The following is a 27216-nucleotide window of genomic DNA, read 5'->3' as shown; positions in this document are numbered from 1 at the left end:
CACACACACTCTCCTCTCTCACACACACACTCTCCTCTCTCACACACACACTCTTCTCTCTCACACACACACACTCTTCTCTCACACACACACTCTCCTCTCTCACACACACACTCTCCTCTCTCACACACACACTCTTCTGTCTCACACACACACACTCTTCTCTCTCACACACACACTCTTCTCTCTCACACACACACTCTCCTCTCTCACACACACACTCTCCTCTCTCACACACACACTCTCCTCTCTCACACACACACACTCTTCTCTCTCACACACACTCTCCTCTCTCACACACACACACTCTCTTCTCTCTCACACACACACTCTCCTCTCTCTCTCTCACACACTCTCCTCTCTCTCTCTCACACACTCTCCTCTCTCTCTCTCACACACTCTCCTCTCTCTCACACAGGCACTCTCCTCTCTCTCTCACACACACACACTCTCCTCTCTCTCACACACACACACACTCTCTCCTCTCTCGCTCACGCACTCCTCTCTCTCACACACATTCCTCTTTCTTACACACACTCTCCTCTCTCTCTCACGCTCTCCTCTCTCACACACACTCCTCTCTCTCTCACACACACACACACACTCTCCTCTCTCTCACACACACACACACTCTCTCCTCTCTCGCTCACGCACTCCTCTCTCTCACACACATTCCTCTTTCTTACACACACTCTCCTCTCTCTCACACACTCTCCTCTCTCTCACACACTCTCCTCTCTCTCACACACACTCTCCTCTCTCTCACACACACTCTCCTCTCTCTCACACACACTCTCCTCTCTCTCACACACACTCTCCTCTCTCTCACACAGACACACTCTTCTCTCTCTCTCACTCTCCTCTCTCTCTCACACTCTCCTCTCTCACACACACTCTCCTGTCTATCACACACACTCTCCTCCCTCTCACACACACACTCCTCTTTCTCACACACAGACTCTCCTCTCTCTCACACTCTCCTCTCACACACACACACACTGTCATCTCTCTCACACACACACTCTCCTCTCTCACACACACACACTCTCCTCTCTATCTCACACACTCTCCTCTCTCACACACACACACTCTCCTCTCTCTCTCACACACACTCTCCTGTCTCTCTCACACACACTCTCCTGTCTCTCTCACACACACTCTCCTGTCTCTCTCACACACACTCTCCTCTCACACACACACACTGTCATCTCTCTCACACACACTCTCCTCTCTATCTCACACACTCTCCTCTCTCACACACACACACTCTCCTCTCTATCTCACACACTCTCCTCTCTCACACACACACACTCTCCTCTCTCTCTCACACACACTCTCCTGTCTCTCTCACACACACTCTCCTGTCTCTCTCACACACACACTCTTCTCTCTCACACACACACACACTCTCCTCTCTCACACACACACACTCTCCTCTCTCTCTCACACTCTCCTCTCTCACACACACACACTCTCCTCTCTCTCACACACTCTCCTGTCTCTCTCACACACACTCTCCTGTCTCTCACACACACACTCTCCTGTCTCTCACACACACGCTCCTGTCTCTCACACACACACTCTCCTCTCTCACACACACACACACTCTCCTCTCTCACACACACACACTCTCCTCTCTCTCTCACACTCTCCTCTCTCACACACACACACTCTCCTCTCTCTCACACACTCTCCTCTCTCACACACACACACACTCTCCTCTCTCTCACACACACTCTCCTCTCCCTCACACACACACACTCTCCTCTCTCAAACACACACACTCCTCTATCTCACAGACACACTCTTCTCTCTCTCTCACACACACACACACTCTCCTCTCTCTCACACTCTCCTCTCTCTCACACACACACTCTCCTGTCTCACAAACACACACACTCTCCTCTCTCACACACACACTCTCCTCTCTCACACACACACTCTCCTCTCTCTCACACACACACACTCTCCTCTCTCACACACACACTCTCCTCTCTCTCACACACACTCTCCTCTCTCTCTCTCACTCTCCTCTCTCTCTCACACTCTCCTGTCTATCACACACACTCTCCTCCCTCTCACACACACACTCCTCTCTCTCACACACATTCCTCTTTCTCACACACACACTCTCCTCTCTCTCTCACACACACTCTCCTGTCTCTCTCACACACACTCTCCTGTCTCTCACACACACGCTCCTCTCTCACACACACACTCTCCTCTCTCACATACACACACTCTCCTCTCTCTCTCACACACACTCTCCTGTCTCTCTCACACACACACTCTCCTGTCTCTCTCACACACACTCTCCTCTCACACACACACACTGTCATCTCTCTCACACACACACTCTCCTCTCTATCTCACACACTCTCCTCTCTCACACACACACTCTCCTCTCTCACACACACACTCTCCTCTCTCACACACACACTCTCCTCTCTCACACACACACTCTCCTCTCTCTCTCACACACACTCTCCTGTCTCTCTCACACACACGCTCCTGTCTCTCACACACACGCTCCTCTCTCACCCACACACTCTCCTCTCTGACACAGACACACTCTCCTGTCTCTCACACACACACTCTCCTCTCTCACACACACACACTCTCCTCTCTCACACACACACACTCTCCTCTCTCACAGACACACTCTCCTCTCCCTCTCTCACACACACTCTCTCTCTCTCACACACACACACTCTCCTCTCTCACACACACACACTCTCCTCTCTCTCACAGACACACTCTCCTCTCTCTCACAGACACACTCTCCTCTCTCACACACACACTCTCCTCTCTCTCACACACACTCTCCTCTCTCTCACACACACACACTCTCCTCTATCACACACACACTCTCCACTCTCTCACACACACTCTCCACTCTCTCACACACACACTCTCCTCTCTCACACACACACTCTCCTCTCTCACACACACACACTCTCCTCTCTCACACACACTCTCCTCTCTCACACACACACTCTCCACTCTCTCACACACACACTCTCCTGTCTCACACAGGCACTCTCCTCTGTCTCACACACACACTCTCCTCTGTCTCGCACACACACACTCCTCTCTCTCACACACACTCTCCTCTCTCTCACACACACTCTCCTCTCTCTCACACACACTCTCCTCTCTCACACACACTCACTCTCCTCTCTCTCACACACTCTCCTGTCTATCACACACACTCTCCTCCCTCTCACACACACACTCCTCTCTCTGACACACATTCCTCTTTCTCACACACAGACTCTCCTCTCTCACACACACACACTGTCATCTCTCTCACACACACACTCTCCTCTCTCTCTCACACACACTCTCCTGTCTCTCTCACACACACTCTCCTGTCTCTCTCACACACACTCTCCTGTCTCTCTCACACACACTCTCCTGTCTCTCTCACACACACTCTCCTCTCACACACACACACTGTCATCTCTCTCACACACACACTCTCCTCTCTCACACACACACACTCTCCTCTCTCTCACACACACTCTCCTGTCTCTCACACACACGCTCCTCTCTCACACACACACTCTCCTCTCTGACACAGACACACTCTCCTCTCTCACACACACACACTCTCCTCTCTCTCACACACGCTCTCCTCTCCCTCACACACACTCTCCTCTCCCTCACACACACACACTCTTCTCTCTCACACACACTCTCTTCTGTCTCACACACACACACTCTTCTCTCTCACACACACACTCTTCTCTCTCACACACACACTCTCCTCTCTCACACACACACTCTCCTCTCTCACACACACACTCTCCTCTCTCACACACACACTCTCCTCTCTCACACACACACTCTCCTCTCTCACACACACACACTCTTCTCTCTCACACACACACTCTCCTCTCTCTCTCACACACACACTCTTCTCTCTCACACACACACTCTCCTCTCTCACTCACACACACACTCTCCTCTCCTCTCTCTCACACTCTCCTCTCTCTCGCTCACACACACTCTCCTCTCTCTCGCTCACACACACTCTCCTCTCTCTCGCTCACACACACTCTCCTCTCTCTCTCTCTCTCTCTCACACACACTCTCCTCTCTCTCGCTCACACACACTCTCCTCTCTCTCTCTCTCTCTCTCACACACTCTCCTCTCTCCTCTCTCACACACTCTCCTCTCTCTCTCTCTCTCCTCTCTCTCTCTCTCTCACACACTCTCCTCTCTCTCTCTCACACACTCTCCTCTCTCACTCACACACTCTCCTCTCTCCTCTCTCTCACACTCTCCTCTCTTCTCTCTCTCACACACTCTCCTCTCTCACACACACACTCTTCTCTCTCACACACACACTCTCTTCTCTCTCACACACACACATTCTCTTCTCTCTCACACACACACACATTCTCCTCTCTCTCTCACACACACACTCTCCTCTCTCACACACACACTCTCCTCTCTCACACACACACTCTCCTCTCTCACACACACACTCTCCTCTCTCTCTCACACACACACACACACATTCTCCTCTGTCTCACACACACACACTCTTCTCTCTCACACACACTCTCCTCTCTCACACACACACTCTCCTCTCTCACACACACACTCTTCTCTCTCACACACACACACTCTTCTCTCTCACACACACATTCTCCTCTCTCTCACACACACACACTCTTCTCTCTCACACACACACTCTCCTCTCTCACACACACACTCTTCTCTCTCACACACACACACTCTTCTCTCTCACACACACTCTCTTCTGTCTCACACACACACACTCTTCTCTCTCACACACACACTCTCCTCTCTCACACACACACTCTCCTCTCTCACACACACACTCTCCTCTCTCACACACACACTCTCCTCTCTCACACACACACTCTCCTCTCTCACACACACACACTCTTCTCTCTCACACACATACTCTCCTCTCTCACTCACACACACACTCTCCTCTCTCTCTCTCTCTCTCTCACACACTCTCCTCTCTCCTCTCTCACACACTCTCCTCTCCTCTCTCTCACACTCTCCTCTCTCTCGCTCACACACACTCTCCTCTCTCTCGCTCACACACACTCTCCTCTCTCTCGCTCACACACACTCTCCTCTCTCTCTCTCTCTCTCTCTCTCACACACTCTCCTCTCTCCTCTCTCACACACTCTCCTCTCTCTCTCTCTCTCCTCTCTCTCTCTCTCTCACACACTCTCCTCTCTCTCTCACACACACTCTCCTCTCTCACTCACACACTCTCCTCTCTCTCTCTCACACACACACTCTCCTCTCTCACTCACACACTCTCCTCTCTCCTCTCTCTCACACTCTCCTCTCTTCTCTCTCTCCCACACTCTCTTCTCTCACTCACACACTCTTCTCTCTCACACACACACTCTCTTCTCTCTCACACACACACATTCTCTTCTCTCTCACACACACACATTCTCCTCTCTCTCTCACACACACACTCTCCTCTCTCACACACACACTCTCCTCTCTCACACACACACTTTCCTCTCTCACACACACACTCTCCTCTCTCACACACACACACACATTCTCCTCTGTCTCACACACACACTCTTCTCTCTCACACACACACTCTTCTCTCTCACACACACACTCTTCTCTCTCACACACACACATTCTCCTCTCTCTCACACACACACACTCCTCTCTCTCACACACACACTCTTCTCTCTCACACACACACTCTTCTCTCTCACACACACACTCTCCTCTCTCACACACACACTCTCCTCTCTCACACGCACACACACACATTCTCCTCTGTCTCACACACACACACTCTCCTCTCTCTCACACACACACTCTCCTCTCTCACACACACACACACACACACATTCTCCTCTGTCTCACACACACACACTCTTCTCTCTCACACACACACACTCTTCTCTCTCACACACACACTCTCCTCTCTCACACACACACATTCTCCTCTCTCTCACACACACACACTCCTCTCTCTCACACACACACACTCCTCTCTCTCACACACTCTCTCTTCTCTCTCACGCACACACACTCTCCTCTCTCACACACACACATTCTCCTCTGTCTCACACACACACACACTCTTCTCTCTCACACACACACTCTTCTCTCTCACACACACACTCTTCTCTCTCACACACACACACTCTCCTCTCTCACACACACACACTCTTCTCTCTCACACACACACACTCTTCTCTCTCACACACACTCTCTTCTCTCTCACGCACACACACTCTCCTCTCTCACACACACACATTCTCCTCTGTCTCACACACACACACTCTTCTCTCTCACACACACACTCTTCTCTCTCACACACACACTCTTCTCTCTCACACACACACACTCTCCTCTCTCACACACACACACTCTTCTCTCTCACACACACACACTCTTCTCTCTCACACACACTCTCTTCTCTCTCACGCACACACACTCTCCTCTCTCACACACACACATTCTCCTCTGTCTCTCACACACACACTCTTCTCTCTCACACACACACTCTTCTCTCTCACACACACACTCTTCTCTCTCACACACACACACTCTCCTCTCTCACGCACACACTCTCCTCTCTCTCTCTCACACACACTCTCCTCTCTCTCTCTCACACACTCCCCTCTCTCTCTCTCCCACACTCTCCTCTCTCTCACACTCTCCTCTCTCTCACACTCTCCTCTCTCTCACACTCTCCTCTCTCTCACACACACTCTCCTCTCTCACACACACTCTCCTCTCTCACACACACTCTCCTCTCTCACACACACACATACACTCCTCTCTCTCACACACACACACACTCTTCTCTCTCACACACACACACTCTCCTCTCTCACGCACACACACTCTCCTCTCTCTCTCTCACACACACTCTCCTCTCTCTCTCTCACACACACTCTCCTCTCTCTCTCTCACACACACTCTCCTCTCTCTCACACTCTCCTCTCTCTCACACACACTCTCCTCTCTCACACACACACTCTCCTCTCCCACACACACACATACACTCCTCTCTCTCACACACACACACAGTCCTCTGTCTCACACACACACACTCCTCTCTCTCACACACACACTCTTCTCTCTCACACACACACTCTTCTCTCTCACACACACACTCTTCTGTCTCACACACACACTCTCCTCTCTCTCGCTCACACACTCTCCTCTCTCTCGCTCACACACTCTCCTCTCTCTCGCTCACACACTCTCCTCGCTCACACACTCTCCTCTCTCTCGCTCACACACTCTCCTCTCTCACTCACACACACACTCTCCTCTCTCACTCACACACACTCTCCTCTCCTCTCTCTCACACTCTCCTCTCTCTCACACACACACACTCTCCTCTCTCTCGCTCACACACACTCTCCTCTCTCTCGCTCACACACACTCTCCTCTCTCTCGCTCACACACACTCTCCTCTCTCTCGCTCACACACTCTCCTCTCTCTCTCTCTCTCACACACTCTCCTCTCTCCTCTCTCACACACTCTCCTCTCTCTCTCTCTCACACACTCTCCTCTCTCTCTCTCACACACATACTCTCCTCTCTCACACACATACTCTCCTCTCTCACACACACACATACTCTCCTCTCTCTCACACACACACACTCTTCTGTCTCACACACACACACTCCTCTCTCTCACACACACACTCTCCTCTCTCACACACACACTCTCCTCTCTCACACACACACTCTCCTCTCTCACACACACACTCTCCTCTCTCACACACACACTCTCCTCTCTCTCACACACACATTCTCCTCTCTCTCACACACACACACTCCTCTCTCTCACACACACACACTCCTCTCTCTCACACACACTCTCCTCTCTCACACACACACTCTCCTCTCTCACACACACACATTCTCCTCTCTCTCACACACACATTCTCCTCTCTCACACACACACTCTTCTCTCTCTCACACACACTCTTCTCTCTCACACACACACTCTTCTCTCTCACACACACTCTTCTCTCTCACACACACACTCTTCTCTCTCACACACACACTCTCCTCTCTCACACACACACTCTCCTCTCTCACACACACACTCACTCTTCTCTCTCACACACACACTCCTCTCTCACACACACACACATTCTCCTCTCTCTCACACACACACACTCCTCTCTCTCACACACACTCTCCTCTCTCACACACACACACACTCTTCTGTCTCGCACACACACTCTCCTCTCTCCTCTCTTACACACTCTCCTCTCTCTCTCTCTCTCACACACTCTCCTCTCTCTCTCTCACACACATACTCTCCTCTCTCACACACACACACACACACACTCCTCTCTCTCACACACACTCTCTTCTCTCTCACACACACACATTCTCCTCTCTCTCACACACACTCACTCCTCTCTCTCACACACACTCTTCTCTCTCACACACACTCTCTTCTGTCTCACACACACACTCTCCTCTCTCTCGCTCACACACTCTCCTCTCTCTCTCTCTCTCACACACTCTCCTCTCTCCTCTCTCACACACTCTCCTCTCTCTCTCACACACACACACTCTCCTCTCTCTCTCTCACACACACACTCTCCTCTCTCTCTCTCACACACACACTCTCCTCTCTCTCTCTCACACACATACTCTCCTCTCTCACACACACACACTCTCCTCTCTCTCACACACACACACACTCTTCTGTCTCGCACACACACTCTCCTCTCTCCTCTCTTACACACCTCTCCTCTCTCTCTCTCTCTCACACACTCTCCTCTCTCTCTCTCACACACATACTCTCCTCTCTCACACACACACACACTCTCTCCTCGCTCTCACAGACACACTCTCCTCTCTCTCGCACACACACACTCTCCTCTCTCTCGCTCACACACTCTCCTCTCTCTCTCTCTCACACTCTCCTCTCTCTCTCTCTCACACACTCTCCTCTCTCTCTCTCTCTCACACACTCTCCTCTCTCTCTCTCTCTCACACACTCTCCTCTCTCCTCTCTCACACACTCTCCTCTCTCTCTCTCTCTCTCACACACTCTCCTCTCTCTCTCTCTCTCACACACTCTCCTCTCTCACTCTCACACACATACTCTCCTCTCTCACACACACACACATACTCTCCTCTCTCACACACACACACACTCTCCTCTCTCACTCACACACACTCTCCTCTCTCTCGCACACACACACTCTCCTCTCTCTCGCTCACACACTCTCCTCTCTCTCTCTCTCTCACACACTCTCCTCTCTCCTCTCTCACACACTCTCCTCTCTCTCTCTCACACACATACTCTCCTCTCTCACACACACACATACTCTCCTCTCTCACTCACACACACACTCTCCTCTCTCTCTCTCTCACACTCTCCTCTCTCTCGCACACACACACTCTCCTCTCTCTCGCTCACACACTCTCCTCTCTCTCTCTCTCTCACACACTCTCCTCTCTCCTCTCTCACACACTCTCCTCTCTCTCTCTCTCTCACACACTCTCCTCTCTCTCTCTCTCTCACACACTCTCCTCTCTCTCTCTCTCACACACTCTCCTCTCTCTCTCACACACACACACATACTCTCCTCTCTCACACACACACACACACACTCCTCTGTCTCGCACACACACTCTCCTCTCTCTCGCTCACACACTCTCCTCTCTCTCTCTCTCTCACACACTCTCCTCTCTCCTCTCTCACACACTCTCCTCTCTCTCTCTCACACACACACTCTCCTCTCTCTCTCTCACACACACACTCTCCTCCCTCTCTCTCGCTCACACACTCTCCTCCCTCTCTCTCTCTCACACACTCTCCTCTCTCTCTCTCTCTCACACACTCTCCTCTCTCCTCTCTCACACACTCTCCTCTCTCTCTCTCTCTCACACACTCTCCTCTCTCTCACACACACACATACTCTCCTCTCTCACACACACACACACTCTTCTGTCTCGCACACACACTCTCCTCTCTCTCTCTCACACACTCTCCTCTCTCTCTCTCACACACTCTCCTCTCTCCCTCGCTCACACACTCCCCTCGCTCACACACTCTCCTCGCTCACACACTCCCCTCGCTCACACACTCCCCTCGCTCACACACTCTCCTCGCTCACACACTCCCCTCGCTCACACACTCCCCTCGCTCACACACTCCCCTCGCTCACACACTCCCCTCGCTCACACACTCCCCTCGCTCACACACTCCCCTCGCTCACACACTCCCCTCGCTCACACACTCTCCTCGCTCACACACACCCTCTCCTCTCTCGTCTCTCCTGCTGAGTTTCTCCAGCATTCCCTGTGTTGGTTGCTTATTTCGGCACTGAGCCTGCCAAATCTTCATCAAGGATTAGACAGTATTTGCGGGTTACCTTGAGACCGCCACATGTCAGGCAGGCAGTGAAAAGTGCCCGGCCTGTTCCTGGGTAAGGGTTGTAAATCTCGCAGGGGTCTGTGGTTCCTGCTCCCAACCCCGACGCTCCACTGAGTGATGTTGCTTCACCTCCTGTGGCCTCTGGTGCCTGCCCCCGTAGCTTTAACTGGGTCCACTTTGGGATGACCTCAGCGGACAGTTCAGCACCTTCCAGGGCTGCAGAGAAGCTCTTGCACCTCTCTGCATCAGCCGTCTCCTGAGGTGCAGGGGCCTGGTCCTTGGTTGCAGGGATGGGAGGTGTCTCTTTTGTCACAGCTGCCTGTAAGACACTCCTAGGTGTGTCGTAATGATGGCGAGCGGAGATGGGAACCTGATACTCTGATCCGGGCATCTCGCAAGTGCACAGGGTCTGCTCAGCAGTCCAGGCCGACGGCAGGCTGAGCAAGGAGCCAAACTCGTCACTCTGGCTCCCGGCGTAGGAAGAGAAGCTTCCGGAATAGGAGGAGTGGCTGGCGGTGGCGATGCCGCTGTCGGAGGAACTCTGACGACCCACTTCCTGCAGCTTACGTGACCGAGGCGGCTTGGGAGGTGGCTTCGACCCCCGGGTGACCTCCGCGTAGAGTTTCTCCTCAGCCGCGCCCAGCCCCTTGGCCGCCGCGCCCAGAGATTGACCCTCTGGCAGGCCACTGACCGGCAGCTGCTCTGGCCACAGGGTCATCCGACTTCCCAGGCTGGCACTGTCTGACTGGCTGGTGTCAGAGGACTCAGTTGAGCTGGACAGACTGCGGTCATCTCCTGGGGCAGAAACAACAAAATAGAGATAAAACCATCCCGTGGAGGTGAAGCCACGTAACTACAATATAGACAACCCAGTACCACGCCAAGCAAGCCATGTCTGTCTCCATACTCGCTCATACAAAGATGATCAGGGTCGAGAATAAGGCAGAGGACATTCTATGCAAGTACTGAGATAACTTATTGCCCATCACTAGTTAAGAGTCAACCATCTGGGCTCTGGAGTTACATATAGGCAAAAGTGAGGACTGCAGATGCTGGAGATTAGAGCCAAGATCAGAGTGGTGCTGGAAAAGCACAGCAGGTCAGGCCCGACACTTCGGGCCAAAGACCTTCATCAGGAAGCTTGGTGAAGGGCTTTTGCCCAAAATGTTGATTTTCCTGCTCCTCAGATGCTGCCTGACCTGCTGTGCTTTTCCAGCACCACTCTAACCTAGACTCTGGAGTTATATATGGGGCCAGACCCGATGAAGATGGCAGATCTCCATCCCTAAAGGACATTAGTGAAGCAGATGGGTTTTTACAATTGACAGTGGTCACATGGTCACCATTAGACTCGCTTTTCATTTCATATTTTTACTGAATTCAAGCAACCACGATGAGGCTCAGTCACAGTTTCAGTTAGTCTGGGAGTCCTGTATTACTGCACTAATGACGTTACCCCCAGCTCCCCAGGCTCTCCGTCTGTGTTCCATATCATTGAGACATGGATTTAGCAGGGAACACTGGTCCTACAGTGTGAGGAGGAACAGTTAAGCTCAGATAAGGCAGTGGGTAATGGTAATATTGGATCAGAATCCCAACCCGATGTTCCAAGGACATTAAATCCTACTGTGGCAAATGATGAAATTTGAATTAAGTAGAAATCTGTAATAATAGTTTGTTTAAAAAAAACAATCTGATTCACTGTTGTCCTTCAGGCAAGGAAATCTGCCATCTTTACCTGGTCTGGCCTCCAAGTGACTCCAAGCTCACAGCAATTTGGTTGATGCTGAACTGTCCCACTAGTGAGGCACTCAGCATTTTTGGAGTGGGCAATAAATGCTGTGCTTGCCAGTCACATCCACACCCCATGAAAATAAAAGGAGAGAAGAAACTAATTTCTGTAAAATCTTTCACACTGTCAGGATGTTCCAGAACAGTTTTCACCCAATTGTGTACCCTTAATTCAGAAAACCTAACCACTATTGTCAGGGCAAGTAACCCAGAAGGTTCTCAGAAAGAAAAGGAGAGAAAGCGACATGTTAATCTGTTTTGAAGGAACAAATGCAACAAAATGGACAATGTCCAGGCTTGGACTGACAAGTGGCAAGTAACATTCATGCCACAAAAATGCCAGGCTATGATCATCGCCAACAAGAGACAATCTAACCACCGACCTTGACATTCAATGGTTTTACCATCATTGAATCCCTCACTATTAATATCCTGGGAGTTATCATTGATCAGAAACTCAACTGGATTCACCACATAAACACAGTGGCTACAGAGGCTAGGAGTACTGCAGCGAGTAACTCCCCTCCTGACCCCCCCAAAGCCTGTCCACCATCTACGAGGCATAAGTCAGGAATGTGATGGAAATACTCCCCACTTGCCTGGATGGGGGCAGCTCCTACAACACTCAAGAAGCTTGACACCATCCAGGACAAAGCAGCCGTGTGATTGGCCCCACATCCACAAACATCCACTCCCTCCATAGTAGCAGCAGTGTGTACTATGTACATGATGCCATGCAGAAATTCACCAAAGATCCTCAGACAGCACCATCCAAACTCACAACCAACTAGAACACCACCACCTTCAAGTTCCTCACCATCCTGATTTGGAAATATATTGCTATTCCTTCAGTGTCCCTGGGTCAAAATCCTGGAGCTCCCTCCCTCAGGGCAGGTGGACTGCAATGGCCCAAGAGGACCGTTCACCAAGACTTTCTCAGAGGCAACTAGGGATGCACAATAAATGCTGACCCGGCCAGCGATGCCCACATCCCACCAATGAATAAAGGGAAAAAAAAAATCACTCTAGGCCTCCTCTCTTTGAAATTGCACTTTGGGAACTTACAGAGGGGAAGATGGGACTTTGGTTTAAAGTCTTGTCATAAGGGCAGCCTCTCAGACAATGCAGCATTCCCTCACCAAGCAGGTCAGGCAGCAGCCATAGAGAAAGAACAAGCTAACTTTTCGAGTCTAGATGACTCTTCATCAAAGTTATCTGGACTCGAAATGTTAGCTTGTTCTCTCTCCATGGATGCTACCTGACCTGCTGGGATTTCCAGCATTATTTTGTTTTCAGTACAGATTCCAACATCTGCAGTAATTTGCTGCTACTTCCTTAGTGGGTCTGTCCATCTCAGAGTGCAATATTTCAGCCTCGGGAATAGGGCATGGAAGTGACAATGTCTAATGCAGAGGAGGGCGTTCTAAGACAGGAATCTCAGGGTTGTTGACCCAGGCATGCAGGGGTGTGGGGTAGCAGGAATTAAAAACTGAACCAAGATTTCAAAACATTTGCAACTTACCTCCACTGCTTTGTCGACTGGATTGTGACAAAAGACTCAAGCGTTTCTCTAACTCCAATGCTTCATGACTGATCCTCTCCTCTGTATACGCTTGGCTCGTACTGGGATCTACAATTCAATGGGAAGCAGTAAGAAGCTTTGCCACGAAGACATCTTGATTCCTCATTGCAGATAGGTTTGCTTAACAGAGGACCTCGGCAGTCCCCAATACACTGGCTCAGTGGTTAGCACTGCTGCCTCACAGCCCTAGGGACCTGGGTTCAATTCCAGATTTGGGTAGCTGTCTGTGTGAAGTTTGCACGTCTCCCTGTGTCTGTGTGAGCTCCCTCTAGGAACTCTGGTTTCCACCCACAGTTCAAAGATGGGTGGACTAGCCATGCTATGAATTACCCCATAGTGTCTAGAGATATACAGGATAGGTGGATTAGCTATGGGAAATGCGGGGTTATGGATATATTGGAGGGTCAGTGCAGATTGAGTCTGCACTATTGTAACTCTAGGAGCCTCCAATATTTCTTCAAGCCTCAGGTAAGATAGTGAGACGGACTTCACATTGTCAAAGGTTGGACTGGAGGCATGGTCACCAATGGTCGGAGCGATCACAGTCAGGAGGTCTGAGGGGAACCAGCAATGGAAGCATATTTCAAATATCTCAGATGATACTGGGATCAGCAGAGATTACCGAGACAGGGAGCGATGAGGGTTATGGAGGAATTTGAAAACAAGGTTAACAATTGTAAAATCAAGACGTCACTGAATATGAGTCAGCCTGCACCAAGATGACAGGGGAACAGGACTCACTGCACGGACTGCAGAGATTCTGGATGCTCTCGAGTTTACAAAAGCTGGAATGTGGGAGAGCAGCCAGGAATGGTTCATAATGGTCAGGGTCAGAGGTTTAAAATAAAAGTCATGAATGAGGGCTCCAGCAGTAGGTGAGACAGAGCCTACATTAAGGCAATGTTACAGAGATGGCAACACTGGCGTGGGTGATGGTGCCAAGGAGAGATTGGAAGCTCACTGTGGGATCAAGGTTGCAGACAGAGTGGCTTAATGCCAGCTTGTTGCCGGGGGAGAGGGATACAGTCAGTAACTAGGGAACGGAGGTTAGAGTGAGAAAACCCAGGCAGTGGTAGCTGTCCTAATGCCAACTCCTGGAAGCTCACCCACTGTCTTCAGCACAACTCCAAGGGTCTGGTTTTATTTAATTCCAAGGATTTGAAGGGATCAAATCCAACCCACAGTGTCACACTCAGAACATCTCAGGATACATGATCTCCTTATGCGGAGATAAGGTGATGTGGAAAGATTCATTAATCAAGCATTTCTTCATTCAACAGGGAATGTCCATGATGAAGGGCTTTTGCCCGAAATGTCGATTTTCCTGCTCCTCGGATGCTGCCTGACCTGCTGTGCTTTTCCAGCACCGCTCTAATCTTGAATCTAATCTCCAGCACCTGCAGTACCCACTTTTGCCTAGGGAATGTCTATGCACTTGGCCTCGATCTATCTGCACCTTCCAGTTACATCCTGCTCCACAATTAAGCTACAACCAAGATCTAAAGGTTCACTGGAACCATGCAGCAGCCACTTTGTTACCTGACGGTTTGGATGTTTAGATTGCACTGATACAGGATGTTTTATCTCATTGGATTGCTAACCTTCTGGGTCCCTTAAGGCTTCTAGTTGGTCCTTGATCATGAAGTAAGACTCTCTCCCTCCTGTAGTGCTGTAAACTCTCTATTTACACCACCACAATAAATGTAGCTCTCTAACTCAGGCAGCATGGTGGCTTAGTGGTTAGCACTGCTGCCTCCCAGTGCCAGGGACCTGGGTTTGATACCAGTCTCAGGCAACTGATTGTGTGGAGTTTGCACATTCTCCCTGTGTCTGTGTCAGTATACTCCCACACTAATTTAGCATCTTTCCCAGCTTCAAAAGTACTTGTCAAAGAATTACTTTTGAGGTAAATTTGTACTAAGGGAGGCAATGGTCTAATGGTGGTATTTGCTGGACTATTAATCCGGGGACCTCAGTTCAAATCTCACCATGGAAGATGGTGAAATTTAAATTCAATAGAAACCTGGAATTAAGAGTCTAATGATGACAATGAATTGATTTTTGGGGGAAAAGTCACTCTCTGGTTCACTCATGTCCTTTACGGAATGAGATCTGCTATCTTTATCTGGTCCGGCCTACATGTGATTCCAGACCCACAGCAATGTGGTTACTCCTTAACTGCCCTCTGGGCAATTAGGGATAGGCAATAAATGCTGGTCTAGCCAGCAATACCCACATCCCATGAATAATTCTTTTTTAAAAAACTCTGATTTTGGGCACAGGAAGCACTGAGATAATGGCCTGTAAATGTAACCTCACTATTTAAGGAAGGGGGGGTGAGATAGAGAATGACGGATCTATTTGACATCAGTTGCTGGGAAATGTTCAAATTACTGGACGAGAACAGAAAGGAAAAATTGTGAAGATTCAACCTGATTTGACAAAAGGGAAAGTGTGAAGAGCGAAGTTATTCACTTTGGTATAAAAATGAGACAGATTACTTTTCTGGGTGGGGAATGGATGTGTCCAAAGGGGGCTGGCTATCCTTATTCACAAGCCACTTAAAGTTAATATGCAAGAAATGACAAAGGCAAATAGTTCAGTTAGTTTTTGTTTCAAAGGGATTCAAGTACAGGAGTAAAGATGGACAGCGAAGAAGGTTACCTCAGAGTACAACAGGATCTTGATCAGCTGGGCCAATGGGCTGAGGAGTGGCAGATGGAGATTAATTTAGAAAAATGTGAGGTACTGCAATTTTGGAAAGGTAAATCAGGGCAGGACTTATACACTTAATGGTCAGGCCCTGAAAAGCATTGCAGAGCAAAGAGACCTTGGAGTGCAGGTTCATCGTTCCTTGAAAGTGGAGGCTCAGGTAGATAGGTAAATGAAGAAGGTGTCTAGTACGGTTTCCTTTATTGGTCAGAGTATTGAGTATAGGGGTTGGGAGGTCATGTTGCTGCTGTACAGGGCATTGGTTAGGCCACTTTTGGAATATTGTGTGCAATTCTGGTCTCTCTCCTGTAGGAAGGCTGTTGTAAAACTTGAAAGGGTTCAGAAAAGATTTACAAGGATGTTGCCAGGGTTGGAGGGTTTGAGCTATAGGGAGAGGTTGAATGGGCTGGTGCTGTTTTCCCTGGATTGTCAGAGGCTGAGGGGTGACCTTATAGAAGTTTATGAAATCATGAGGGGCATGGATAGGGTAAATAGACAAGGTATTTTCCCTGCACTGGGGGAGTCCAGAACTAGAGGGTATAGGTTTAGGGTGAGGGGGGAAAGATTTAAAGGCGCTACTTTTTCATGCAGAGGATGGTGCGTATGGAATGAGCTGCCAGAGGAAGTGGTAGAGGCTGGTACAATTACAGGATTTAAAAGGCAATTGGATGGATATATGAATAGGAAGGATTTAGAGGGATATGGGCCGGGTGTTGGCAAATGGGACTAGATTAGTTTGGAAGATCTGGCCGACATGGACGAGTTGGACCGAAGGGTCAATTTTGGTGCTGTACACCTCTATGACTATGACTCTATGTCTTGTTGCAGTTGTATATAGCCTTGGGAAAAGCTCACCCGTACATTACATACAGTTTTGGTTCCCTTATCTGAATCAAGATATACTTGCATAGAGGGGGAGCAATGGAGGTTTACCAGCTTCATCTCTGGGAAGGAGTGCATTGTCTTCTGAGAAGAGATTGAGGAATTTGTGTCTGTATTCCCATCAGCTTCGAAGATAAGGAGTGACTTCATTGAAATTTTTTAAAAACTGTACTGTAATAGGGCATTACAGTGCAGATGTAGAGAAGCTGTTTCCCCCTGCTGTTGAGTGTAAAATCAGGGGATGTCATCTCAGGATAATAGAACAGGCCATTTAAGACTGAGATAAGGAGGAACTTCTTGACTGAGAAGATGGAAAATCTTCAGAGTCGTCTTCCTAGAGGGTGGTGGAATCTTTGAGAAAATCTTCAGAATCATCTTCCTAGAGGGTGGTGGAATCTTTGAGAAAATCTTCAGAATCGTCTTCCCAGAGGGTGGTGGAATCTTTGACCAGGTGGAAGACATTCTGGCATTCTAATACAGGAATTTATAGCATCATGGTATGGTGTGGAGAGAAGGACAGTGAGGTAGACTATCAGCCATGGTCTAAATGCATGGTGGGTAGAATGGCCTACTCCTGTTCCTATGTTTAGCGATGTTGGGCGATGGGAAAGTATTTGACAGGACTCTAGGAAAACCCTCCCTAATCCTCTTTGCAGTAATGACTGGGAGGGAATCCTGAGGGTTCAGACAGGAGCATAGTATCCTCTGGCTGTGTAACATTCCCATACCACTGAGCTTGGACCAATGGTCTGGATAAAAGACTTCATGTTCTGGATTAGATTTCAGACCTGCAACCTTCTCACTCAGAGACTAGAGTGCCAAGTATACTCTTAAGAAAAGAAATGCATGGAGAGCTAGGCATAAATCTGAAGTCTAACTACATGAATGTTAAAAACACATACAGGGGAGCATATGGAGTAGACTGACTGGCATTAGCTAACAGAGTTTATGAAACAGTCTTTTGATAATATTAAATTAGATTAGAGCCTATTATATCTCTGAATACCATTAGTTGCGATATTTTATTGTGGACAGTTGCTTTCTACTTGATCAGTCTGTCATGGGTGTGGGCATAAAAGCACAAAGCACAAGGGGAACCACAGTATAGCTGAGCCCGACCTCACTCATAGTCTGCATACACACGTACATATACACACAGACTTAGGGCGGCACGGTGGCACAGTGGTTAGCACTGCTGCCTCACAGCGCCAGGGACCTGGGTTCAATTCCCGCCTCAGGCGACTGACTGTGTGGAGTTTGCACGTTCTCCCCGTGTCTGCGTGGGTTTCCTCCGGGTGCTCCGGTTTCCTCCCACAGTCCAAAGATGTGCAGGTCAGGTGAATTGGCCATGCTAAATTGCCCGTAGTGTTAGGTAAGGGGTAGATGTAGGGGTATGGGTGGGTTGCGCTTCGGCGGGGCGGTGTGGACTTGTTGGGCCGAAGGGCCTGTTTCCACACTGTAAGTAATCTAATCTAAACATAATTAATGCAGTCTACACACTACAGCTGGGAAAGGCAAAGTAGCAAAAGGGAAAATAAATAAAACTTCGATCAGGAGGAGGAATGTGCAGAGACTTAGGAATAAGGCAGGGGAGGGACAGTACTCAAATGTTCCTTAGGAAGGCCAATATAGATTAAATGGCTTTCTTCTGTGATGTAACAATTCTCTGATTCACTTTTGCTTCATTTAAATTTCAGGGTGGAAACCAGGAATAAGTAAACACAATAAATACTCATTTGTATAACTAGCTTAACTCCCTTACACAAACACAAAGTGGTTACGGCACACCAGGAGACTGCTCAGCCCATCGTACCTGCATGGGATAGGAGTGTCTCTGGCTGGGTCGACATGTATTATCCGTCCCTAATTGTCCCCGAGAAGGTGGTGGTGAGCTGCCTTGTGAACTGCTTTAGTCCTCGGAGTGTAGGGACACCCACAATACTATTAGCAAGGGAATTCCAGGATTGTGACCCAGCGACACTGTCATCTCCCTGCCTTCTCCCTGTGACCTTGCACAATCTTCTTTTCCAGAGAGTAATTCAGTTCCATTTAAATGCCTCATCAAACCTGCATCCACCACAATCAAAGTACAGACCTTAACCACTGGCCACATGTAGGTTTCTCCTCCTGTTACTATTGCTTATTTGACTAATTACTTCAAATCTGTGTCCCCTCCTTCCCAAAGCTTCAATATAGATACAAAGGTAAAAATGCCAAATAATCAAAGTTTCATCGACCATCTTTTTTTCCTGACAAACCCATGACCACTTCTATCTAGAAAGACAATGGCAGCAGATACATGGGAACACGACCATCTGCAAGTTCCCTCCCAAGCCACTCACCATCCTGACTTGGAAATATATCGCCATTCCTTCGGTGTCGCTGGGTCAAACGCCTTGAATTCCCTCCCTAGGGCATTGTGGGTCCCTTTGTACCTCAACATTTCCTAATTTATCACCACAGAATTATGCACCTGAACCCCTAGGTCACTCTGTTCCACAATGCTACCCAAAGCTCCACCATTAACTGTATAAGCCTTGTTTGTTGTACCCAACTGCAATAACTCATATTCAGCCCATTGACCCATTTGATCAAGGTCCCTTTGTAGTCCTAGAAAACCTTCTTTACCTTAGACAATTAGGCATGGACAAGAGTTAGGTTCACTGGTCATGGAGAAACCTGAAGTAAGTGAAGTGATAGTTCTTCCTCATCATTACTGTCTCCTGAATCAAGATTCTGAATTAAAATGATGTAGAATTATTTCCACAAATGCAGAATATATGGTACAGCTTTGCTGTTTATCCTACCAAAGTGTATAACTTCAGCTCATACTGCCTTCTCCAGGTCAATTAGGGTTGGACAATAAATGCTGGACCAGACAATCATCCCACTCTTTCTCTGAGAGATTGGGACTATGGTGACTATCTTTCCCATGACTATCTTTCACTCAAATCCTATTATGATAAAGGCTAACAAGTCCCTTGTCACTTCCACACCACCCCGTCTCCTTCTGCTCCACCTTTCTCCAAATCTCCATTCCCACTGCCTCTTATTACCATCCCTTTGCCCCTTCCCAATCCTCTCCATCTCTGCTCAATATCCTTCCGTCCACACCACTCCCAACCCTGCATTTTATGGTGTACAGCCTAGCCTTCTTGTTACTCTGTACTTGCTTTACTAACCTGGCAGGATGGGCCGCAACCCAAAAGGTCCTTTGGTTGGTGAGATCCCTCGGACGATGCAGTCGAAGAGAAAGCTGATCCTTTCACCCTCAGCACAGGACAGACAGAAGACACCAGCCCCTGGCGAGAGAAAAACAGGGAAGGCCGATTGTTCACTCTCTCACATACATGGGAGGATACTTGACAATACATTATAGGGCAGGAGGGTGAATCTCTTTGGGGTTTAAGTTGTATTTCTCCCCAAAGGAAAGTAAACAAAACCAAAGGAAATTCACTCAGCTAGTCATAGCCATAATCATCGAGTCATCCAGCACGAAAACAGACCCTTCAGTCCAAGCCAAACATAATTCCAAACCAGATTCTGGATTAGTGGTGCTGGAAGAGCACAGCAGTTCAGGCAGCATCCGAGGAGCTTCGAAATCGATGTTTCGGGCAAAAGCCCTGATGAAGGGCTTTTGCCTGAAACGTCGATTTCGAAGCTCCTTGGATGTTGCCTGAACTGCTGTGCTCTTCCAGCACCACTAATCCAGAATCTGGTTTCCAGCATCTACAGTCATTGTTTTTACCTCGATAATTCCAAACTAAACTATCTCCACCTACCTGCCCGGCCTGTTTCCCTCCAAATATTTCCTATTCATGTATTTGTCCAAATGTCTTTTAAAAGTTTTAATTGTGCCCACATCCTCAGAATTATGCTTCTGAACCCCCAGGTCCCTCTGTTCTAAAACACTACCCAAAGCTCCACCATTAATTGGAACAGCCTTGTTTGCTTTACACAAATGCAATACCTCATATTTATCCAGATTGAAATCCATCTGCCATTTCTCAGCCCATTGATCTATTTGATCAAGATCCCTTTGTAATCTTAGAAAACCTCCTTCACCTTATATCAAAGAGAGTTAGGTCCACTAGTTGTGGAGAAATCTGAAGCAAGTAAAGTGATGGTTCTTCCTCATTAATACTGTCTCCCAAATCAAGATTCTGAGTTAAAATGATGTAGAATTATTTCCACAAATGCGAAATATATGGTACAGCCATTGCTGTGAATCTGCCTTCATGCTGTTAACCCTAAACATAACCCACTATCTATTTAAAAGTTAAAGAAACAGACTACCCCAGGAAGACAGTGGAAGCCATTGACCAGCCAGACAGTGGTGAGTTTGAGATTTAAGTATATATAGTAATCCAGACTGACTGTACAGTGCAGCACTGAGGGGAGTGACCCACTGTTCTTCAGGTGGGCTGTCAAACCAGGGGCTCAGTCTGCCCCCTCTCCAGCTGTTATAAAAAATTCCACAGTCACTATTTTGAAAAAAGACAGTCAGAGTTGCCCAGTGTCCTGGAGCAGTATTCATTTCCTCCATTACCCACACTAAGACAACATTTGGACATTATCATGTTGCAGCTTGTGGAACCACACTGTTTGCAAACAGCTTTCTACATCTCCCTCCACATTTCCGAATGTACTTCACTTTGGGTCACCCAGAGATGTGTTATTATTTGATCTGCCTTGTTTGTTACAAACTTTAGCACAATCAGTCCTCATGGTTTAGGCTGCCATTGTCATGTTGATGATATTCCTCTAACAATCACTCATTAGGGACTGATCAACACCATGAGCCTGTTTCTTTAAAACAGTGGAACACATTCAAAGTTATGAAGCAGGCATTACAGCAATCGATAGATTTCTGTATGTGCAGCTTGTAATCCAAGCAGACTGACTGCCAGGCAGAGTCACAGCATTGTATACATACAGCACATGGAGTCCTTAAAGGTGAACTCTCTAAGGTAAACAGCCATGAGGTGGGGACCAGGCTTCTCTCTGGCACTGAGGGACAGTTCCCTCAGACTGTACTGTCTTTAATAGTCCCACAGCATCCATGTCTGTGCCTTATCTAACAGCGACTGTTGTCTGACATTTCAGAGGTTCCAACAAACTCCTTACTTACGTTACATGAACATTACATATCAGGTTTCAGCTGGATGGGGGGTGGGGGGCATTGCTGGTGCTGCTTGTGGGTTCTGGGATGTCCCTCACAGATCCCAGTCATCATCAGGCAGGGTTGAGGTGTGTGTGCATGCAGCGGAGCAGTCTGTGCACGCAGTGGCGCTAATGTAATGCAGTGTCATTAGCAGTACTGGGGACAGAGGATTGCTGGCATGGTCTGACCACTGACATCAGCGTTTCACCATTAGGGCTTGAACTTGCACGTTCCCATTGTACGGAAACGGTGCTATTTAATTTTTTAAATTCATTCATGTAGACGTGGATGTCACATGTATTGCCCATTCCTAATTATCCAGAGGGCAGTTAAGAGTCAATGAAATTGTTGTGGGTTTGTAGACCAGACCAGGGAAGGACAATAGATGTTCCTCCTTATAGGATTAATAAAGCTGATGGGGTTTTCCAACAACAAGATTGGTTAGATTTATATTAAATTCCAAATTCACCCACTGTGCTGCGATTCAAAGCCTGGCCCCAGAGCATGAATAATGGGTTCGGGATTACTAATCCAGTGACATTACCACTTACACCACACAGCCTGCGTACCTTGATGCTAAAAAGCCCAGGAAGCATTGCGCTTGACCACCAGCTCCCTGCAAGGCTGGCTTTTTAATAGAGGGGACTTAGTCAGCTCCATCGGCCGCTCCCCAGGGGAGGGACGCAAGAAACAGATGGAGGGGCTCTACGTACTCAACATGTCAGCAAGTGCGCAGAATGGCTCCCAGTCGAATATTTCAAACCCCCCTCCTGACTCTCTCATTTTCCTAGAAAACAGATTGAAAGCACTCGGCAGGACACGTGTTCAGGTTACAAGAGCAACGTGGCCTCCCGTGCTAGAGCGACTACAACCCTGGTCACTGAGCCAGCTTTTGGCATGTGGAGAATGCATCCCAGCGATGCCAAGCAGCTGTTTATCGGCTGGGAGTCAAAGCCTGTGGAGACAGGGGGAGGGGGACTGGTGCAGCTCAGTCATAAATATAGTCCTATCATTAATAGCCGTTTGTCTCAGCAGCAGCATGAGCTTTGAAATAATTTCAGTTTTTCTCTGCAGTTCAATCATGAGCAAGGTCAGTGGTGAACTGGATTAATCCTGAACATGACCATAAGAGGTAGAAACAGGAGTAGGCCATTCAGCCCCTCGCACCTGCTCTGCCATTCAATAAGAACACGGCTGACCCAACACTCCTCACATCCACGTTCCTGCTCTTCTCCCCTTGAATACCTAACTAGACCCATGGTACTGTGAGCTGCCCCCTGATTCCCTCATGTTCCTTCACCTTCGCTACATCCTCACTGTGATCCACAAGATACACAGTACACATACAGGCCATTCAGCCCAGCCAGTTCCATTCTGGTATTGACATTCTCCTTACGATTCCTCCTGTTATTGTCTAGTTTACATTAACCAAAAGTTTATTTCATTTCTTCTCAAATATATCTCTACTATTGCTCTGCTTGACAGTAACCTCCACATTCTAAACGCTCTTTAGTTGAAGAATTTCCTTTTGAATTCCTGATGGGAGTTCCTGCCAATATATTGATGCCCCGTGTGTTATAGTCTTCCTCAAGAAGTGGTGACATTCTTATTGTGGCAAAGCTTTTTAATCACTTATAATATTTCTACTTGGTCACCTGCCCAACCCTCTTTCTACTAGAGAAAAGAGATCCAACGTGCAAATCCCTTCCTGATATTGATACCCACACAGATCTGGTTTCCATTTTGTCAATCTTCCCTGCACCCTCTCCAGCGCTCCTGTATCCCAGAACAGCATCAGTGCCCAAAGTCTCCTCGAATCAAGGTCTGATACAGATTTAGTGACTCGCACACTTAAGGCAGAGATGAGAAGGAACTCCTATTCTCAAAGGGCTGCGAATCTGCAGAATTCTTTACCGCGAAGAGATGTTGAGACTGGGTCATTAATTATACTCTCAAAGGCTGAGATGGATTTTTGATTGGAAAGGGAATGAAGGGTTATGGGGAAACAGCAGGAAAGTGGTTTTGAGAATCATCAGATGAGCTGTGATCTCACGGAATGGCAGAGTAGAATTGATGGGCTGAATGGCCATACTTCCGACTCCTACATCTCATGGTCTTAATTTTTCTATCTGACAAAAATAAAGTTATCCAGGGAGACAGTAGAAGCTTTGATATGTCATGGTTTTTGATTCGAAAGCATGTTGTATGTATATATTTTGAAATGGAACTTTTTTGCAAAACAATATTAAGAATTTCCAAGGTCCATGTTTATCTACTGATGAGGCAGTCACCTCTGTAGATGATGCTGGGGAGACTAAATGCAGATTGGATGACCACTTTGCAGAACATCTCAGTTCAGACTGCACGTGTGAACCCAGGCTCCCAGTCAGTCCCATTCCCACCCTGATCTCTGCCTGGCACTGTTACAATGAAGAATCAAAAACTGTGGTGCTGGAAAAGCACAGCAGGTCAGGCTGCATCCGAGGAGCAGGAGGGATGATATTTTGGGCATAAGCCCCTCATCAGGAATGTGGGCGTTGTCGTGGGGGTGGAGGGGTGTGGGGGAAGGGGGCTGAGATAAGTAGGAGGGAGATGTGGGGCTGGGGGTCTTATGTCCAAAACATCACTTCTCCACCCCCTCGGATGCTGCCTGACCTGTTGTGCTTTTCCAGCACTACCCTTTTTGATTCTGACTCTCCAGCATCTGTGGTCCTCACTTTCTCCACTGTTACAATGAAGATCAATGTCAACTCGATCTCATCAGCTCAACACTTCACAACCTGTGAATCTCTACAGCGATGTTCAGGACGTTGCATTTTTTGTCAGATGCCATCTGTAACTGATGCCATCTCTTTTGTCCACCTCTGCCTTACATTTGCTCATACATTCTGCATTCCATCTTTCCCCATCCAGCACTAGCTTAAAAATTGTTGGTCTGATGTCTCCCAGCTCCAATGATTAGCTATTGGTCCTGAACCTTTGGGAAGAGCCTTGCTGTGGCATCAGGGGTCTTGCTGGCCAGATCTCCACTCCATCTCTTCTGGGGAATCCCCTGTCAAAGCACACTCCAGTCAGGCAATAACAAGGCCACCTGTGGGTCCTTCAGCTGGAGTCCAAGGCCATGGTTACTGCTGGATTTCCAGAGGCTTAACTTCACAGAGAATCCAGACCAGAGGTGAGTAGTGCAGGAGGGAGTGTGCTCACAAGGAGAGGGACCACAAATGGTTGGGGAAAGAGCAGGCAGTGTGTGTCTCTCACCAGGCCCTGTGCCTACCCAATATCCAGTCTATTAATCAGACACCAAATGCTTTGGATTATGGGAGAGACAGACAGAGAGAGATAGATAGAGAGTAAGGCAGACAGACACAGAGACAGAGAGAGATAGATATAGAGAGTAAGGCAGACAGACACAGAGACAGAGAGAGATAGATACAGAGAGAGAGAGAGACAGAGAAAGAGACAGAGGAAGAGAGGGAAAGAGAACCAGAGATAGAGAGAGAGAGAGAGAGAGAGACTGATAGACACAGAGAGATAGGTACAGAGAGAGACAAAGACAGAGAGACACAATCAGAGAAAGAGAGAGTCAAGATTAGAGTGGTGCTGGAAAAGCACAGCAGGTCAGGCAGCATCTGAGGAGCAGGAAAATCAACATTTCGGGCAAAAGCCCTTCATCAGAGAAAGAGAGAAACAGACAGACTGTTGATAACACAGCTATAACTGATCCAAAAACTAAAACAACAGGCCATAGCTCTGTCATCCTTGGCAATCAGGTAAAACTAAACCATTGACAAGGACTGTTCGTTAATGTTCCACACTCTTATGGATAGGTTTTAATTTCACGGTCAGTCTCTGTCACAGAGGTCAACAGGTTGAAGAAGAACTTTACAAATTATAACAGATAGCCATGACAATAACAGCCTGAGGTGTTTAATCCTCAGTCTCGAAGATTAAGTTACTTCAGAAGAGCACCCTCTTCAACTGGATTAGGTCGAAATGGTGCTCTTGTTGCGTTTATTGATACACTGACACTTAATATGCCCACCAAGACTTTAGCACATTGAAGGAAATGGGAAAGTCTAGACGGGGATTGGCGTTAATCTCTCTCTCTGGACGGCAGCATCCTCTCACATAATGTATGGTACCAATCCAAGACCTGTGTGAATATGTTTCAACCTGCTCATAACCAGCAAAGATGTTTTCTCACCCCAGGCACAGGAAGATAGAAAATAGGAGCAGGTTGGAGGCCATTCAGCCCCTGAACCTAGATCACTCTACTTCCACGTAATTTCCCCACACTATCCCCATATGCCTTAATATCTAGAAATATATCAATCTCGGTCTTGCGTATACTCAATGGGTGTGTCGCCACAGCCCTCTGCGCTAGAGAATTCCATGACTCACTCCCCTTAGGGTGAAGTAATTATCTTTATTTTTGGTCCTACCTCTTACTCCAAGACTGTCATGTATCCTCCATTGAGGCCCTTAATGGTTTAGTATGTTGAAATGAGACCACCTCTCAGTTTTCTAAACTAAAATACATAGGCCCTGGCTCCCCACCGTCTCCTCACGGGTTAACCCCTCAGGGGGTAACGCTTGGGAAAGATGGACTGGACCGACACCACTGGGGACATCACAACAAAAGGTGCCCACCTCTCCCTCCACCAAGAGAAAGCATGTAAAAAGGTACAGA

The 27216-nt window shown here is 48.2% G+C and overlaps 1 protein-coding gene across 2 annotated transcripts in view; it reads right to left on the bottom strand.

Moving 5' to 3' along the window:
• Nucleotides 1–27216, bottom strand: part of dok7b (docking protein 7b) — a 131921-nt gene that overhangs the window by 84924 nt on the left and 19781 nt on the right. For both annotated transcript variants that reach the window (XM_072594349.1, XM_072594356.1), the window contains exons 5-7: nt 20545–20664; nt 13709–13816; nt 10394–11190 (exon numbers count right to left, since the gene is read on the bottom strand). In XM_072594349.1, the coding sequence (XP_072450450.1) occupies nt 10394–11190; nt 13709–13816; nt 20545–20664 (1025 nt within the window). The remainder of the gene's footprint in view (nt 1–10393; nt 11191–13708; nt 13817–20544; nt 20665–27216) is intronic.

This window comes from Chiloscyllium punctatum, chromosome 2 (genome assembly GCF_047496795.1).
Source record: "Chiloscyllium punctatum isolate Juve2018m chromosome 2, sChiPun1.3, whole genome shotgun sequence".
In the NCBI taxonomy this organism is placed as follows: domain Eukaryota; kingdom Metazoa; phylum Chordata; class Chondrichthyes; order Orectolobiformes; family Hemiscylliidae; genus Chiloscyllium; species Chiloscyllium punctatum.
The sequence above is the reverse complement of the archived record's forward strand: the minus strand, read 5'-3'. Positions and strand labels throughout refer to the sequence as shown.